At 36.7% G+C, this 20241-nt stretch overlaps 1 protein-coding gene across 1 annotated transcript; it reads left to right on the top strand.

Moving 5' to 3' along the window:
• Nucleotides 1–374: 374 nt before the first annotated feature.
• LOC145994748 (alpha/beta hydrolase domain-containing protein 17B) lies at nucleotides 375–19821 on the top strand. Its single transcript, XM_083130969.1, has 3 exons — nucleotides 375–1457; nucleotides 10415–10547; nucleotides 19298–19821. Exons 1-3 carry the CDS (start codon nucleotides 811–813, stop codon nucleotides 19379–19381), a joined length of 864 nt encoding a protein of 287 aa, XP_082987095.1. The 5' UTR covers nucleotides 375–810; the 3' UTR covers nucleotides 19382–19821.
• Nucleotides 19822–20241: the final 420 nt, after the last annotated feature.

The following is a 20241-nucleotide window of genomic DNA, read 5'->3' as shown; positions in this document are numbered from 1 at the left end:
CAAGTTCACCGACAGTAAACAATAAGAGAGGGTCCTTCTACTCAGTGCTCGCCTCAAAAATTTTCTAGTTCAAATTGTGCCACTGTTGATCCACGTCTTTTTCGTAAATCGAATATTTCTATAAAAGCGACACTTGCATTTCTGGTATTGTACAAAATTTCAGGAGATGTAATCCGTGATTACAGGTTTGCGGTCGTTACGCCACTGCTTCAAACTGAAGCAGTATTTTAAGAAGGGAATGTATTGCTTGTCCCAGTCTCCCCTGGAAAAATATCCGCGGACGCCCATGCTGTTTGATGATCTGAAATTACTCACTCATGAATGATCCGTTCATAAGTTGAGGCGGAGTACTTGTTCATTTGCGGCTGGCATGACTTGTGCGACAGCTGAAAGTTTCATAACCTCTTGCTGATTTCATGGCAATTGTTTTCCTTTTTTTTTTTTACTTCGAATGAAAATTTTGTGAGTGTTAAATTACTTAATTGAACAATGAAAGATTCTTTTTATATGTGCATATGAGGGATGTTGAACATGCTGCAATCACGGTGGTAAAATTACATAAAGTTTATCATTCACTTTCAACTGAAATCATTTCTCTAACTCACGTCTTCCTAGGTGACGTCACGATGGTATGCTGCTGCTGAACTGAAGGGGGACTGTCATGGCTGCCTGATACTTACGGAATGAGTCAATGTTGAAGTGCATTGTGTAATTTTATGAGTTAGTAGACGTGTTGTGATAGGAATTTTGTTGGAAGGTGGTAAAGGTTTTGTCAGGACAGGTGTGCATGTGTGTGAACGAAGATCAGCAATGAATGGACTAAGTTTAAGCGAGCTTTGCTGCTTGTTTTGTTGTCCTCCGTGGCCGTCAAGAATCGCCGCCAAGTTAGCATTTCTTCCTCCTGAACCTACGTACTGTTTTCAAGCAGATGATACGGGTGCAAAATTCAGTTTAAGTTTAACAGAGAGAGCAGAATGGCAATACTCAGAAAGGGAAAAGGAAAACATAGAAGGATTTTTTACGAGGACTTCGAGAGGCAGTCGTATTGCTTGTGTGTTTGTGAGGTGTACAAACAGTGCAAGGTTTACGATTTTGTTTTCTCATGGTAATGCAGTCGATCTAGGTCAAATGAGTAGTTTTTATCTTGGTCTTGGATCACGTATTAACTGTAATATATTTAGCTACGATTATTCTGGTTATGGTGTTAGTACTGGAAAACCGTCTGAAAAAAACTTATATGCAGATATTGATGCTGCCTGGCATGCCTTGCGTACTACGTATGGGATTTCGCCAGAAAATATCATATTGTATGGCCAGAGTATAGGAACAGTGCCAACAGTGGACTTAGCCTCAAGATATGAAGTTGGAGCTGTGATCCTTCATTCCCCATTGATGTCTGGAATGAGAGTTGCTTTTCCTAACACCAAGAGGACATGGTTTTTTGACGCCTTTCCAAGGTGAGATTTGAATCTGGCAAGGAGAGTACAACTACAGCATAATATTTAAGTTTGTGGTGTAATTGTACGTAATCTTCCTTTAGCCATTCCTAAAATGAATTTATTTAATTACAGTGAATATGAAAAGATCTAACTATAGATTATTATAGGCTATGTGAAATATTACTGCAGTGCATCTGTTATGTGTTGTAGTGTCATTGTTACTCTTGTTTTGCATGGTTGATTCACTTTGGTAAGGCATGACTATTTCATTGTACTCGTTCCTTCACCTATTTAGTTCAAAAACTGCAATTGGCTGCATATTTCTCCAATTCACCTACATGACACATTAAAACATCGGGTCTGACCTCTGTATGCTGCTTGTTTTTACTGGGCATTGAGAATAATGAGGGTGTAATTGAAGAGGTAGTAAATGAATGCAAATTAATGTCTCAAGAAGAGAAGGATTGTGCATAAATTTCATAGCAAGCATGGGGCGTGGAGGGTGTTGCCTTCATAAATATCACCTGCTGGATATGTGTTTTCTGCTTCAAAAAGTTACATGTCCATTAACTTAAGCATTTTGGTAGGGGAGTGATATTTTTACACCAATAACAAATTATGGAATATGTAAAGCAAACTAAATTTAAAACTGCAAAGCTATCATTGAGATTGTACTTTTGACACCAGATACTTTGTAGATGGCAGCACAAATTCATACCTAGTTAAGTCAACAAGCGAGTGTCTGGTGTAGGGCACACCCAGCTTGCAACAAACGCCAAAATTCTAAGAGCTCTAAACCTGGCCCTTCTAACCTAAGTGGAATTGTTAGGTTAGGAGGGCCAGGTTTAGAGCTCTTAGCATTTAGTTTTGGCATTTTTTGCAAGCTGGGTGTGCTCCGCACCAAGACTTCGACAAGTGACTCCTTGCTGTCAGACGCACAGTATATGGAGTAGAAAAATTGGTAACAGTTCGTTATATCGGAGACACATTACAATCGGATATTTTGTGTTTCTCATGGTTCATACTGACGAATTGTGTATTGCGGAACACAGTTGAAGGTGCCATTATGCTTTTTACTCGAAAATAACATCGATTTTTCACATTACGAGTAATTCTTTTGGTTCCTTTCTTCCGTTGCGGAACATACAATATGGCATGCACAGCTGTGGATCATCACGTGTCATGCTTGTGTTTTGTCGATTTAGAGTGGGTATGCAGTGTTTCAACCTTCTTAACCGAAAAATACCTACTTTCGTGTTCGTTATGTCATCATAAACCATTGATGGATAGCCCCAAAAAATCATTCATGATAGCCCCACAAACCATTCACGATAGCCCCACAGACCATTGACGGATAGCCCCAACGAACCATTGACAGATAGCCCTAAAAACCATTCACGATAGCCCCAAAAACCATTCACGATAGCCCCATGGACCATTTCCGGCAAGGTTAGGTTGGGTTAGGTAAGCATAGTTAAAAAAAATTCTCGTGAAAAAAGGCACATTTGGAAACACTGGCGAGACTGCGTGACTTTCGACACTCGCGCCATCTGCTGGTGCATAATGGAAACAACATCATAATGTTGTCGCTTTGCACAAAATGCAAGTTTATTATATCAAAAGTGCTTATTTCTTGTTGTGCAGCATTCTACGGTGAGAAAATACCTCCACGATCTTTCAAAATGCTACAGAAACTCATTTCCGTAAGTAGTTTCTTCTGTAAAGATGAAGAAATCAGTCTCCGATATAACGAACTGTTACCGAAAAATCATACTTCTTCTTGAGTATGTATGTTTTACATGAGAGATAAACATACCTCAGTCAGAAGTTGGTCCAAAATATTGTAGTCTTCATTTTGTTTACTGGAGTTGAACTTTGTTACTTGTGATTGTTTTGCACATTAGTCCTCCAGTTGTACATCATACTAAATTTACTACATGCCTATATGTATGTATGTATACGTGTGTATGAGATTTTTAGTGAATACTAGAGCAATTTATGTCAAGATTTTTTAAACCCATGTGTTTGACAACAAATATCTATTTGTTTCTGGTTGCTGTAGGTGGAGGTCATGCTTTACTAATTTTTCAATATGATTTAAGATGACCAGACCCCTCTCCGATTTTCTTCATATTTTACATACTTACTAATTGAGGCCTGCTAATGACGAATCTGAAGTTAAAATTTGTCGGAAACTTCTAGAAATTGCAAAATAATTGCGAACCATTGACGCTAGCCCCACGAACCATTGACGTGTGGTTAGGTTAGGCAAACATAGTTAAAATTTGGTGTCGTGGTAGTATCAGGATATATAAATTGTAAAATAATTGTGAAACATTGAGACTAACCCCACGGACCATTGATGTGTGGTTAGGTTAGGCAAACATAGTTAAAATTTGGTGTCGTGGTAGTATCAAGGAATATATATATTTCCTTGTGAAACAAAAAAAATTGTGAAAATCAACGGTTTCCATTCCGAAAACTAACTCCTTATTTTAGCTTATTTTGCAATTTCTAGAAGTTTTCGACAACTTTTAACTTCAGATTCGTGATTGGGAGGCCTCAATTGGTGAGTATGCCAAATATGAAGAAAATCCGAGAGGGGTCTGGTCATCTTAAGTCGTTCCCTAATTTTCTTGCTTAATGCTGCTGTTACGGGAAAACTGCTTTAATTTTTTTTCTTTAAAAAAAAAAAGATCTGCTTATATATTTCAGTTAATCTCAAGTCAGACTAGTTTGTCTTAGTAGACTTAGCATTTATTACTTTAGAGTAACTTAGGTAGTTTTAGCATCTTTCTTTTCTTTCCAGTGTGAATATACAATATTTTAACACAAAGGGGACTGCCAACAATAACTACCATAACATAAATACTTCCTTATTACTATTTCAAAGATCCTGCGATGTCCCAAGTTCTGATTGTGTAATTCAGATAGCACCATAATACATGTGTGTTGCCTGCATAATCAAATTTTGGTAACAGTATCCTATGCGCCGAACACGTCTCACTCATTTATTTAGTCATTTTTTACATTAGTACTTACCTATTGTGCATTGGGAAACATTATTTTAGGTGTTACTTTGCTTTTTTCACGAAAATAACTTCAATTTCTGACATTATCAGTTAATATTGTTCTTAGCTTTTTCGCTTCTGTAACACCATATGGTCGCGCACTTGGCTGCGCAGCTTGACTTGCGTAGTGGATATGCAGTGCTTCAAACCTTACTAACCGAAATATTCCCCACACACCATTCACGCATAGCCCCAAAATCCATTCACGGTAAGGTTAGGTTTGGTTCGGTTAGGCATACATAGTTAAAAAAAAAGGGACGTCATTTTCTTGTAAAACAACGGCGTGGATGGAAACAGTGACAGGAGATTATGTCATGAAATGTGTGCAACATCCGGTTCATTTACAGAAAGCAAATGGAAGCAATGGCTATTGGGTATCGGAGAGATATTTATCTTCAAAAATACATGAATTGCCGGTCAAACAGGTTCAACGATGATAGAGAACACCTCTGCGAACCTTCAAAATGCTACAGAAACTCATTTCGGTAAGTAGTTTCTTTTGTAAAATGAAGAAATCCGTTCGGCGTATAGGATACTGTTACCCAATTTTTTTTCATGTTAATAAGCACACACTAAATAGGTTTTCTGATTACTACTTCTAACCTATGTGTTTTTTGTGTAGAATGATATTTTACCACTGTTATCGATATGCTTAAGTAGGTAGGTTAGGTGGGTAAGTTTTGGTGTTCTTAACATTAGCATTATGTCCCTATGTGCTTTCAGTTCTATATATACACTTTGAGTAAGGTAGGATTGTTGGGTTCGATTGCTTTAGTACTTTCACACTTTCTTTCATCTGCTACACTTGAAAACATTTTTTTTTCATGTGAAAAGAACACATGAAACAACTTACAAGTTGTACACTTGTACAACATAATTTTCTTGACATAATTACTCAAAATTTCATGTATGTGTGAGATCAGGGTGGTAATTCCTGGATACTGTTTGGTATAAATATCACCCTCTATTTCTTTTGTCGCCTGATGTTTAAATTCATGGAGTATCCCTTCGGTTGACTGTGCCAAGCTCTACCAGGTGCTCATGATGAGGTTGGTCTCGATCACTTGGCACATGGCTTTGGGATACACCAGTGGGTGTTATGTGCTTTATAATAATATATTAACAGAATTTAACTCATTCAAATCAAATATACACCTGCCATCGTATGCTGATTTTGACTACATTGATTTATTCTAAAATTACTCAATGGCAAAGTGTCTGAAGCCTACTCTTGACACTCCATTATTTCTTGGCATGTTCAAAACCTTCATTTTTTCGCACATTTTTTTTCTTTTATGCACAATTTATTTTAGCTACTTTTATATCCCGTGTTTTCAGATTTTCATACTGTTACATTTTCCCCTCTTTGTACACAATTTCATAAATATTAAGAAATATTTCTATTATGAAAACAATAAAAATATCAAATAAAAGGTCACTTCTTACGATATTGTGAGTCTCCTCCTTTGAAACTACTACATTTCGGAGGTACAACTGCCTCCTTCTTCAGGCAATTTTAGGCATGTGTCACTACCATGCTGCATCAAGTTTATATTTCAAGGAAAAGGTTTTTGCGGGTTGGAATGGAGGTAAGAGAATTTGATAAAACTTGTTCGAATTTAAAAATATATCTTTACCACTAGTCATTATTCACTAAAATTTACAAAAACAGATTAAAACTATAAAATCAAAAACCCCTGCCAAATGTGCTGTCATCAGCTGATGCTCGTGGAGAAGGAGGCGGTTCTACCTCCGAAACGTAGCAGTGGAGGCACATAGTGGTTTGGATCCCACTTTAAACTCTAGGTCCAGTCCCGATTAGCCTTACTGTGCATAAAGTGGACTTAAAACACCAACTCAATCAATCAATGGTTTGCCTTGTAGTAGGTTAACTTTTCCAGAATTCTGTAATATTTCATGCATTGTTTCAGAATAACATTGCAAAGTTACTTGATCCAATTATTGGAAGCCCCTTGAAGTTTAAATTCTGTCAGAATGTTTCATGCTGTACTGATAAGTGTACCTGTGACTTTTCTGTCCTGTTTCACATTGTGACAAAAGTGAAAAATGGCATTCATCATTCACAGTGCTTGAGCTTGTCATAGTTGTTCACTGAGGTTTTTGCAATATTCACCGTGTTACGATGTCTGAGGAGTACAATAGCATAATGCAAAGAACATCAACAAACCTGTGTGAGCATGCAAACGGCATGTAGCTAAACTAGGAATTTATAAACCATAGAGGTCCACTCTTTGAGAAGGTTTTTTCTTTTTGAAAATAATGTAACAATGTATAAAAAGGTAACCCCCCCCCCCAAGAGATACAATTTTTTTTAAGACTTTAATCTGTCCCTGTTTCACTTTTATTTAGCACATGGCAAGGAGAATGATTTGCAACCATAGGACCTATATATCTATACATGGTACCTACAATAAAACAATATTCACCTAGCCTACTACTAGACTAGGATGCTTATTGGCACATATGCTTTTTTTTTGTTATGAATATTGAACTGTTAATCAACACAATTTTCACGATTGTAGAACCCTAACAATAATATATTTGTAATATTTTATTCTTTTCTATTTATTGGGGGGAGGGGGCACAGGGCTCTCATATAGGAATATTTACGTAAAATTTAAATTTTCTTCAAATTGTGTTTTTGGGAATGGGATACCAAATTTTCCTTCCCACAAGAGAGATGCTCTGAGGAAAAATCGGGTCCGTCGACCCACTGTACCCGCTCTAGAATTACGTCGATTTTTTTTTAATCGACAGATTTCAACATTTTACGTAATATAAAAGTGGTTCCAGTGTTAGGAAACCACAAATAATGGAGATAAGCACAAGAAACTCCTATTCCGGACTACTATCACTCATTTTCCCCGTAAAAAATTCCCAAACAGCAGCAAAACTAACACTCCTGTCATAACAAAATACGTGAAATCACTATCGGTACCAAATATGGCCCTCCTAACCTAACAACCATTTCCAGTACGAACAAGAATACATAATTTTTTAAAGTACTAAGAAAACAACGTGAAATCACTATTGTGACCAAAACTGGCCCTCCTAACCTAACAACTATTTCCAATGCGAACAAAAATATATAATTTTAAAAAGTACTAACCTTAAAACAATGCATTCTGCTACGTGGTTGCAGGGGCAAAATGTGTAATTTGGCAAACGAATCACACATTTTCATTGATAGCACTTACCACACTAAAAACCCACACCCACCTTCCAAACAAAATCCGGGGCAGTACCATGTCATATGATGGTCTCACTTATTGCACAACACTTTAGCAACCTTATGTTCTGACATCACGGGAGATAGCTTTTTAGTTTTAGGCTAAATGCATAAGTTGTTCGGTTAGGCTAACTAGGTTTAGTTCTCTCAGCCTAAATAATAATTTGTCATTGTATTTATGCTAATGCTACCTAACCGGCCTAACCTAACCTCGTCTGCAGTAATTCTCACGCTCCCTGACGTAACACCAGGATTGCCAACCTTCAATCTCCGATATTTCCAACATGGCTCCAAGTTACAAAACACAAACAACGTAACAACATGTTCCTTCATATCACATGCAGATGGCAAGGATGAAAATGACATAAATAGTCCCATCAAAAAACTCTCATTACTCCAATACATCTCCTAAAGCTAAAAATAACACAAATCGTTTGTATAGAACATAATCTTCATAAATTACACAAAAATCACACCTTATTGCGGGGCTACGGAGGGTCGACAAAAAATCAACCTCAATTGTCTACGATAGTTTTAACTTTTTTATTCATGAGTGCATGCTTGAAAACTTCATGACAAGAGAGGCTGCTATCCACTGTAGGTAATTTCAAACCCATTGGGTGGATATTTGTGACAGACTCAGTTTGTAAAGTATCATCTAATATATTCAAAGAATGAAATGCCTTACTTAAATCAATAAAATCCACATCGCTTTGACACTTCGATACCAGACCTTGGCTGTCATAATTAACTACCTTAAGCCAGGGGCGGTTACTGATATTGTTGCAGTGTTGCACAACGACTGGATGTTTTACCATGAAATTGCATTCTTTTTGGTAGTATTTTTTCATTGTTTTCCTGTTAAATATATTGAACATAAACAAATAATTTTACCCTTGATTGCTTCAAAGAAGCTAATTCCATTATGATCCGTTAAAAAGAAGAAAGCAACCTGTGAGATTTCACAGTATATGAGTAGACGTACAGGTCGACGTTGCAGCGCCGAAGCAACGGCCTGATATCTACAGCGAGAAGCATTGGAGCAAGGTTGAATGCCATTGTTCCTATCCTCGTGCCAAAGCCAACTCGTCGTTGCAGAGACTGTGCAACAAGGTCACCCACCAGGCGCAGGCAGGGAAGAAGACCGGCAGGAAACGCTGCGCTGGGATGTTAATTCTTTTTTACGCCGTTAGAGAGCAACAGGGTGCGAACAGTAGGCAAGGTCTTACTGTCTTGTGTCGTAGAGCAACAGACAAAATATCCATGTTACGCAAAGATAAATATTTTCCTTTGGGGAGAATTTTAACCTAATTTGCTAACGTTGCCACCAATCGAAATTCAGTTTAAAATATAAATTATTGTATATAAATTGAGTGCTAGTTATTTTCCCTGATGTTGTGGCGTGGGCGCTGGGACTAATTATCTATCCTCATAGTTGCGATATTTTATGTACTGTTGTTGTGTTCCAACCGGTACCCATACCAATGCTTGAAAATGGGAACAATTGATTAATATTATTGGGTGAGTATTCCAGTCCAATTAGAAGCATCGATTTATCAGCGTTGTCCTTCAAAATATTGAACAGTTGAATCAGAACATTAAAGTACTTCTCACGTAAAAAAAAAAAAAAATCTGCACAATATCGTTGGCCAATATATGGAACTTCAAATGTTGCATCATAATTATTAATTATTCTCCTCAAAAGTGTCAGATTTTGCGAATCGTGCGTAAGGTCAAAATGCCCGAAAAGTATCGGGTCGCCGGCCAGTACCGGTGAACAAAATACAACCGATACTTTCTGATACTGATACATCGACATTGGCTCAGCCCGAATATAAATACATATAAAATTGTATATACATATATACACACATACACACATTCCACGGGACCTCTCCGATGGTGCAGTGGTAGCGTCGTCGCCTTGTAATCAAGGGTCCAGGGTTCGATACCCGGTGGAGGCACATAGTGGTTCGGATCCCACTTTAAACTGTAGGTCCAGTCCCGATTAGCCTTACTGTGCATAAAGTGGACTTACAGCATCAAATCAACCAACCAACCAACATTCCACTGACTTAAGCAGGTTTGAAGTTGTCGATCTTCTAGACATAAAACCACATTGAGTAATATGAATCCTATCACCTTAGACATAACATGCTCAGAATATTTTGATGTGGAGTTAATAATAGTGATTTGTGTATAATTATCCAGCTGAGGTCCCAACTTTTTGTTATTAATTTGAGGCATGTGGATACTACCCATTTTGTAATGGCAAATTGAACATTTTGGCTAATATATGTGTATATGCTTCATTGCCTGTCATTACATAACCTGAAAACAGGCCCAATTCCTGTTCTATCCTTCATCTTGTTTGTAGCACTAGTCACATCATTCTCAGAAATAAACCAAATATCAATGATGTTCAAATGAGGCACTTCATTGAAGCTATCTTCATTAATATACTTTCTTGCATTCAAGACATTTTGATAGTAATTCAGAAATGTAGTAGAAATATATTTGACACATTTATTTAACCTTGTACCTAAAGTATTAGAATATTGTTAACTTGAAGTTCTAGTTCTCAGCTTTATTTATACCAGTTATTTAAAACTTCCATAAATATGTGACGTTAATGTTCGTTTCTTGTTTTGCAGTATTGATAAAGTGCCGAAAGTTACATCACCAGTCTTAGTAATACACGGGACGGAAGATGAAGTAATTGATTTTTCTCATGGACTTGCTATATACGAAAAATGTCCTCGACCAGTGGAACCTCTATGGGTTGAGGTATGACAATATTTATCTAAAAAAATTCTAGGACAGTATTTCATTTTTGAATGATGTATTTTAATAGATTTTACTATTTTAATGTTGCAGCATGCTGATGCAGTTTTATCTGAATAGTTATGAGGAGTAATCTTAATGTTTTATTTATCACAGTCTAGAACTCTCTAAATAAGACTGATATTATAACACGTGCTGGCACTATATCACTTGATTAGGCATTTTCACGCTTTTGGTATGTGACTTGTAGTTGCTGCATGAAATAAATATGTCCTTTTTGGAAGAGGGTGTAACATGCATTGCTAGATTCTAGTGTAAGTGCAAGTGCTTCAAGATTTCCATTATTTTATTTTTTGACGGGGAGGAGTATAATTAATAAATATTTGGATTTGTTGTTAGTCTTAAGACAGTAAAATAATTAAAAGCCAGTAATCATTTGTATTAATGCTGCAATGTCTTCAAAACCATTGAAGCTACAAATATGGAATTTGGAGAGTTCGAATGAATATGATTGTTCAACTTTATGCAATATACATCTCAGTTGTCCAATTTGTCTGCTTAATTTATACCTATTGATTACACAGAAACATTAAAGCTGCATTATGCAATTGGGAGGATGAAAGACCTACAAATAAATGGTGGGACCAAAGAGCGAATCTACCACCATCAGAGAAATATAACCCTGTTGCCAAACACACAGTGTATGTATCATTTGCAGGCTTTTGCTGTTTGATTTTCTCAGCTCCTATGACACTGGGTGGTCCATTTGAGAGTGAGATACCTTCTTCACGGACGGATTAATACCTACTGCAAGGTTTAGTGACATGAAGTATAGGTATAATGCAGCAAAGAGAATGAATGTTAAATTGATGATGCTTGGAAAAAATCTTCCCTATGGCATACTGGTAATGCTGTTGCCTTGTAATTAAAAGAACCTTGGTTTGATACCCGGTGGAGGCACTTAGTAATTCAGCTCTTACTTTAAATTGCAAGTCCAGTCCCGATTAGCTTATCTGTGCATAAAATGGACTTAAAACAAACTTCAAACAACTTGAATGGAACAAAATGGTGCCTTTATTCTGCAACAACTCTGCTGACAACTGCTTCCATGATAATATACTGCTTGGTCTTTTCTGATCTACAACCATCATGGGCTTCCCAAAATCGGCTGGGTTATTTGTTCTCAATTTGAAACACTTGCTGTTATGGGAATTATGCAATGGAAAAGTGAAAAATATTATGTTAATTATTGTATTTGAGATATGCTTCTGTTCATTTGTCTAACTTGAGCAATTTGTTTAAAAAAATAGGACAAAATTGCTGGTAATTTGCTGCTGCATACTGTGTTTTTTACTTTGTGAATGGTTTTAGTACATATTTTTTGCAAAAATGACAAATGTCAGCAAATTACACTTAGAAACTATATACATGAAATTTGTTACATATTCTCCAATTAAAATTGTATATATATATTAACATAAAATGCAGTACTTGCCCCATTTCTCTAGTTTTCATTGAGTAATGTGTTCATATACAGTGCGTTTCTCTGTCCCTTGTGTGCCTGACGAAGGCCCACTTGCCGGCCGGCCAGACGGTAACTCCCGTCAAATCGCATGTAATATCTCCGCTATGGAAACCGCTAGCTTCGAAATGACTTGAAGTTCTCAGAATTACAGTTACAATTACATTCAAAATAAGCACGTTAATTGTCACGGGAGACTTGTTTTAAATTTTATGCAATAATAGGCTAAAGATTTTCCATAAAATTCCTTTTTTTGTTCCTTGGCCAGATATTGTAGGCCTTTACGTTTAAAAACCGCCTCATTCTATTTCTTAGTGGTATTCATGTTCCATAGAGTTCTTTTGTGTCTGTTTTAGTCACAAATGCTTCTTTCGGACATAACTGCTTTTTCAGTGCCTAATCCATGAAAATCATGAAAAATGTTCAGCAGGCTTAGTGCCTATTTTGTTATTATTTGCCTCCTAATTTTGAGAGTTTTTAGTGCCTATCAATCCTCATCCTGTTTATAAGTCCTCATTTATCCCCCCTTAATTTTCTAATAGCGATGTGACCATGGATTTGTGTAAATAATATAGGACACTGAAAAGTATGTTATAAAATTTATGTAACATTTTGAAAATAGTTAGTAATTAAACTTGCGAGAATTCTTTCAGTTTATAATGATGAAAACTTCTGCGAGAATTCTTTCAGTTTATAATGATGAAAACTTCTGTTTTCTTAATCGCAGAAACTTTATTTCTAATAAAAAATATAACAAGCAAATTATTGTGTGGGCTCGAGCCTCACAGGCTCATTTAAGTTGGCACCACTGGCAGTGTCCCCTATTTTTGTTTCACTAAACTACAACAAATTCTTTATACTGAGTGTACTTCTGTCTTTATGGCAACACTGGCATCGAAAGCGTAGGGACGGGAGGGCACGGCCTTTAATAATTGAGAAAAAATATTTTGGAAGGTAACAGATCAGACTCTCAGAGATGCCAATTTTTACTGTAATGGCCTACTATGTTATGATAATTATTCCTGCAACAAATACAGTTACAGTCATTAAAATGTCAATTACAATTACAATCAAAATAAGCACGTACCTTGTCACAAGAGATGCTGGAAATGGTGTCCTGCATCCACACATTTCTGGCATCTTTTCAGGAAATTTCCGTTAACACGCAACAGTTCAGCTTCTGAAATTTCTTCAGTTTCTCTGCTGATATTCTCCTTAAGTTCTTCTAATGTGTGGGGGTTTGTTGCATAGACTTTATTTTTCAATTTCCCCCATAGCTAGATATTTTTCAACTCCCCCCCATAAATAAAAATCACATACAGTGAGATCAGGGGAGCGTGGGGGCCACAATCCTTTGCTAATAACCTGGTCTTCAAAAAATTCCTGAATGAAATACAACGACTCTTCAGCTGTGTGTGTGAGGTGGCAGTCTTTTGTTGGAAAAACTCTGGTATTCAATATCAGTTAGTTGTTCGAAGAATGGTGTGAGTATGTCATCCCTGTATATCTGTGCATTTATGGTATTTTCATAAAATATGGGCCCTATAACTCTGTATGCATTTACTACGCACGAAACACCGATTTTCTGGTCATGCAAAGGAGTTTCGTGTATAAAATCAGGTTTATCTGAGCTCCAATACCTGTTATTGTGTGACGCAGCATGGCCCCTTAAATTGAACCATGCTTCGTCAGAGAAGAATATTAAACGTGGATAAATAACCCCACCATTAACATTCCCCAAAATCCAATTACAGAAATTTACCCGACTCTCATTATCGCATGATAGCAGTTACTGGACAACAGTGGCCTTGTACGGTTTCAGTTTTAAAAATTTGGTAGCTCTCCATGCTGTTGTTACGGAAATTTCTGTTTCCTGTGCAAGTTGTCGGAGCGATTTTTGAGGACTATGTTCTAATCTTTATCAGACTTTGTCCAATTTATTTTTGGTAAGTACACGCCGTTTTACCATTCACTTCTTATCGAGAATAGATTCTGTTTCCCTGAATTTGTTCACAAGGTTTTGCACTGTATTTCTGTGTGGAACAAGCACATGTGGGAATTGTGTTGAAAATCATCTACGAACGTCCCTGCAAAAATTTGTAATCACATATGAATCATACCTAAAAACTTTTTCATAATTGGGAAAAGAGAGATGCCAGCAAGTTTCAACAAGGATGGTGGCAGCGGGCACTGAAATTAATAGAATGAAGAAGAAAAACCAGTTTCGCGGATAAAGTGAGTACTAGTTTCTCCGTATTTAAAAACTTTTTGTTAATAAGCGTAAAATCAAAATTTGTTATTTACTTACGTACAGTGAGTATATACTTGTCAAAGACAATGTTTCGGTGGCAACTGCCCCTTCTTCAGGTCAAAAAGTCAGCTTTACGGAGATCCACAAAGCTTCGTCGTTTAGAAAGGATATAGGTTTTTACGTGGGCAGGTTGAATGCTAGGATAACAAATGACTAAAACAGGACTATTCCCCCATTTTAAAATCCCTTAAAACTCATATAAAAACTGTTAAAACCCGTGTTACTATCCGATCACAATTCACATGTTGACTGGAACTGGTATGTACTCAAATGCGCGAGGTTGCGAGTGAGTCAATTTTCTTCCTTCCCCCAACTTCCTCTTATATTACATCATTTCAAACAAGAAGTTGCGTATGATGCTAACCTCCGGCTCAATGTCTGGGTTAACCTTGAATCCAATTTCTTTATATTCACGTTTATCCCATTTTTTCAACATTCCTAGCCATATTTCATCGATATTCCCATCTTCTCTATTCAGCTTGTTCTCTCTATTTTTACATATAAATGAGGCCTCATAAACATTCCTACTTAATAATTTAGGGTGGCCGCGGTGGCTCAGTCGGTAACGCGTCTGACTACCATGCTCAAGGTCCCGGGTTCGATCCCCGGCCGGTTCAAATCCGGGAACTTTTCTAATGGTGGAAGCGGCCCCGGCGCCTACCCAGCGTCGAATAACATGGGTACCTGGGGGAAACCCTGGGGGGTAAAGGCGGTCAGGGGCGTGATGCTGATCACATCACCCCCACTCACGACCGGATCAAGAAAGTGTGGGGCGTTACCCCCACACCCCCTATACGCCTTCATGGCGTGGTGCTATGCACAGGGGAACACTTTACTTTACTTTTTACTTAATAATTTGTCTTCCTCACGTATAACTTCCCGTGTGACTATCTCATGTTCCTCTTCCAATAGATGCTCGGATAATCCCGTACGGGAGTTTCCATCTTTATTATTCTTATCGTGTTCTTTCCATTGGACCCCAATACTCCTACCAGTTTGCCCTACATTTTCATTCTTACATTGACATTTGATTCTGTATACGCCCTTTTTTCCCTCTACATTATCACCCTTTCTCATTCCTTCTCTTTTGTAAGTCATAAAATATTTCTCTTAATCATTTAGGGGCTTTCATCCCACACTTAATTCTATACGCTTTTGTTACATACTTACATTACCCTAATTTCTCATTTATATTTTCCTCCTCTTTCTTCTCTTCCTTGTTTTTACTATCTTTATTATCATCCTTAGAGCATATCTTTCTTGCCCTACTCAAATTCTTCTGCCTTTCTTCATTTTTATACCCATTCTTTCTACCAATTCCAAAAATCCATGTTATTTCTTTCTCCAGCATAGTCTTACTATTACATAATCTTAAGGCTCGAATGAAGAAATTTAAGAAGACATTATATTTTGTCCTATAGCATGTGCTGATTCCTTGTTTATGTACTTATCTCCTGCTAAGGGCTTATGGAAAAGACTCATTTTAATTTTCCTACCTGTTTTATTGATCTCCAAATCTAAGAAGTTAATCCTATTATCTTTCATATCCTCCCTCATGAACTTAATTCTTGCCTCTTGTTCTTCTAGGTTCGCATACAGGCTATCCAGCACCTTTTCTTTCGCAATCACTAAAATATCATCCACATATCTCCCATAGTACTTGACTCCATTATTTAATGTGCTTAAAGCTGCATTTTCAATATAGTGTATGAAGATATTTGAAACTATCCCAGAAACGGGATTCCCCATTGCTAGACCTTCCTTTTGCATAAATATTTTATCATTGCAGTAAAAGTAATTGTAACCTGTACTTATGTTAAACCACCTCACGTACTCCCACGCAGTTATTACATCTGTACCATTTTCCATCAGCCATCTATGCAGGCTATCGGCGGCTTTTTCTCACGGTATGCTGGGGTAAAGGTTGACTATATCAAAACTAGCTATTCTGTCATCGTCTTCAATTTCAACGTTTTCAATTTAACCCTTAACTTCCCAAGCATTCATCACGCTGAAAGCCGTGCTTTTCCTTACTTCATTAATTCTTCCTACCAATATCTTGACCTGAAGAAGGGGGCAGTCGCCACCGAAACGTTGTCTTTGACAAGTATATAATCACTGTACATAAGTAAATAACAAATTTTGATTTTATGCTTATATATGATAGTAAGTCGCACACATCCAAAATATGAAAACTTTTTGTTGTAATGTATACGTACGTGCCATTATTAATAATATACAAAACACAAATAACACTTGGAACACTTAACACACACTTTACAAAACAATGGAAATAGCAAGAACACTTGTAACACGTAACCAGTTTAAAGATACGAGTGAACTGAGATCGCGAAGTTACTGAAATGGAATGGGGTTAAGATTGAAATTCACAAGTTTTGCGCAAAGCCATGTGTTTCAGTTGCCGCGAGCTGTTTATTTATTTATTTTATTTTCACCTATAACAGAGCTTTGGCTCCAATTACAATAGGCTTACATGCATTATAAACAATTCAAAATTACTATTTCAACAATACAAAAGAAAAGAAGAAGAAAGAGCAAAACTACACTAATTATAATTAGTGTATATATAATATAATTGATGTGATACCACTCTCCTTATGTACAAAGGTATAACATTGAATTCACTGAATAGTTGTTTGTATGATATATGATCCTGAAAAGATGATCTTTTGTATTTTTTGTCATACAAGTAATGAACATTTCCAACATCACCCGTGACAATTAACGTGCTTATTTTGAATGTAATTGTAACTGTAATTCTGAGAACTTGGAAGCCATTTCGAAGCTAGCGGTTTTCATAGCGGAGATATCACAAGCAATTTGACGGGAGTTGCCGTCTGGCGGGCTGCTAAGCGGGCCTCCGTCAGTTGCACAAGGACAGAGAAACGCACTGTATTTGTGGGACAATTTTCAGAATGGAATTTTTCCAAAAAAAATGTATTTTTTATCTGATAGTGTCAGGATCGTCTCCTTAATTTTGCTTAATTTTGTGAAAGCCATGAAAATCTGTATGTACATGCCTTGTACATATTTTGCATGTTTTAGCCACATAAAAATCTGAACCTTATGGAACAGTCTCTTGTATTAATCAAATTAGGAAGAAATTACATATAATTTTACGTGATATTCATATGTTGGGAAGCAGTTGTGACCCCCCTTTAAATGTCCATGAAAGTTGCCTGAACAGAATATGAACACATTTTTCTCATGAATTGTTTAAACATATTTAGTTTCAGTACAAGAATCTGGACCTACAATGTATGTTGTAGTTGCAATTCGTGATTTCACCAAGTTCACCTAGCTTCTTTGGGGGAGGAAGTTAAAACAATAAGATTAAAATCCCCTTTAAATGATGGAAGAATACATTCTTGGATGTTAAAGACAGCACTAAGGAAATTAAGGTTGATGGGATTGCCAATTGTTAAACACAGTGGCTGGCCTTACCCACTCCTGCACCATTTAATTCCGCATAACAAATTTTGCCATTCTTGGAAAGAGGGCATTCTCTGCTAGTTTAGGAAAACTAGGAAAATGCACCATATGTTCTAAATTACATATTATGGAAATAAGCAAAAAGTGCTCTTTTTCGTCAGTATTCGCATTAGCTATGGACCCGAATGAAATTTTTGCTTATTCTGATAAAAGTACCAATATCAATTTAAATTCATTTGAAACATGTTTGAGATCTCTTATTAATATAAATGTAACTCAGTTTTGACACATACCTTTGTATTCATTAACCTCAAGCCATTCACCACATCATGTGACTTCTTCAGGAGAATTGAACAAGATTAAAAACTTATGAACTCATTTTATGGTTAAAAGGTATGATAGGTACATATTTGTAAATATATATGTTAAAATTGGGTTGAGATTGCCAGCCAAATAGACCGGGCAAACTCTTCCTAATTTTAACACACCTTTTTACTTTTTTTCGAGTCGCGCTGGTCCAGCATCTGACTACCATGCAGGATACCTGGGTCCGATTCCTGGGCTGGGTGAACTAAGGCAGCGTTTCTCAACCATCGGGCCGCAAGAGGTTCTCCTGAAGTTAGAGACTTGCAGCCTGATCTGGCAACCACCTCGAAAGATGGCCTTTCCTTTGAGTTTCCACTGTGATAACAGAATATTCTTTCTCGGCAGTGCTGGTGAGATGCCAATGAAAATCAGCACTACCAAATTAATTTAATAATACTGGCCAGACAAAACTGAAATATCCAATTTGATTCAGTAGTCATCAAATAATTTAATATCCAAATTTTATATTTGTCAACAAGGCTAGACAAAATCGAGCTAATGTGATTATGCCATAATTTATTAATTAAATTTCAAGTACATTTTAATGAACGTATATAATTTTTTCTGCTTTGTTCCCACATAAAGCAGCTCTGGGGATCACCCAGCCTCAAAGAAAATGAGTCCCTGGGGGGGGGGGGGGCTAAAGGCAACTGAAACCTGGTGCTAATCCCATCACCTCCAAAATGACTGAGTTTGAAGAATTATTTGGGCACTAGCCTCACATCCCCTATATATGCCTCATGGCATGGTGCAAAGTGCACGGGGAAATTTACCTTTTTTACCTGTTTTATAACTTTTAAGCATAAAATGAGCTCATATGTTTTAATCTTGTTCAATCTGCCTGAAGAAGTCGCATGATGTGGTGAAAGGCTTGAGGGTATTGAACACATGTATATATTAAAGTGAAATTTATATTAATAAAATTTACTGATATTCTAGTGATGCAATATAAAGCTGAAAGTGTTTCCCGAGGAACACAATTAGTTTATTAACCTCCTTTTGTAAGTGTTTCATGTAAAATGTGGAATATACTTTGATTGTTTAATTTAACAAGGAATATTTACAGTGATTTACTAAAATTAAGCTTCTATCTTTTAACAGGGAGCTGGCCATAATGATGTGGAACTGTACACCCAATACCTAGAACGATTGAAGCAATTTGTGTCGGTTGAACTGGTCAACTGACAACTACTGCCACCTGGTGAAGCAGAGGAGGAAGAACATGTAACATCAACAGTCAGTTCCTGCACCACCAGCTCAGTGACTGAGAAACTACTCTAGCTATCAGAGAACTGCCTGTTTAAATAAAATACCATGGAAGCCTTGTGTACTACTCTGAACACTGCTACTTTTTACAACTAATAGGAGAAAATCAACAGAACAGTTTTTTGTGAGAGTTGCGTGAACGTGTATGAGTGACACAAGCAAAGTGATTTTTGAATTGGAATGAATGTTTTTTTCTTATTCTTACACGAGAACAAAGTGGGAAAATAAATTGTTGGGTTCAATACATTAACAATACTTGTGAATACTTGTTTATATCCAAGGCTTTGTACCTGTATATTTGGTGAATATATTTTAATTTCAATTTTCCAGAAAAGGGAAACAAATTGAAGTACAGTAGATATTGGAATTGATAGTTATTAGTTTATAGTACCGATTTGATCCAAATTTAAAGTAAGGGAAATGAACTGGTTAGAAAATGCAGTATACCATTTTCCGTGCTTGTCTGAGGGTTCTCTTAATTTTTTATCATAGATTTAAGTTGAAAGTGGATCAGACATTACTTCTACGAGTTAATATGTTTCTATTGGCCAAGAAAACATTGGCTAATTAATTTCTGAAATCGTTGTTTTGTTCTGGTGTGATATTTGTAGTTATGAAATTCTCTCGTTGGTATTCACAATCTTGTTGCATTTATATTCAGAATAAACTTTGAAGGGAATGATTATAGCCTTCTCATGGAATGTGTGTAGTTATGTACATTCTTACATGTGGGCATTCATGAATTGTGATAGAAATTTAAGCAAGCATTTCATATCTTC

This window comes from Lepisma saccharinum, chromosome 11, assembly GCF_977018435.1.
Source record: "Lepisma saccharinum chromosome 11, izLepSacc3.1, whole genome shotgun sequence".
Lineage (NCBI taxonomy): Eukaryota > Metazoa > Arthropoda > Insecta > Zygentoma > Lepismatidae > Lepisma > Lepisma saccharinum.
The sequence above is the reverse complement of the archived record's forward strand: the minus strand, read 5'-3'. Positions and strand labels throughout refer to the sequence as shown.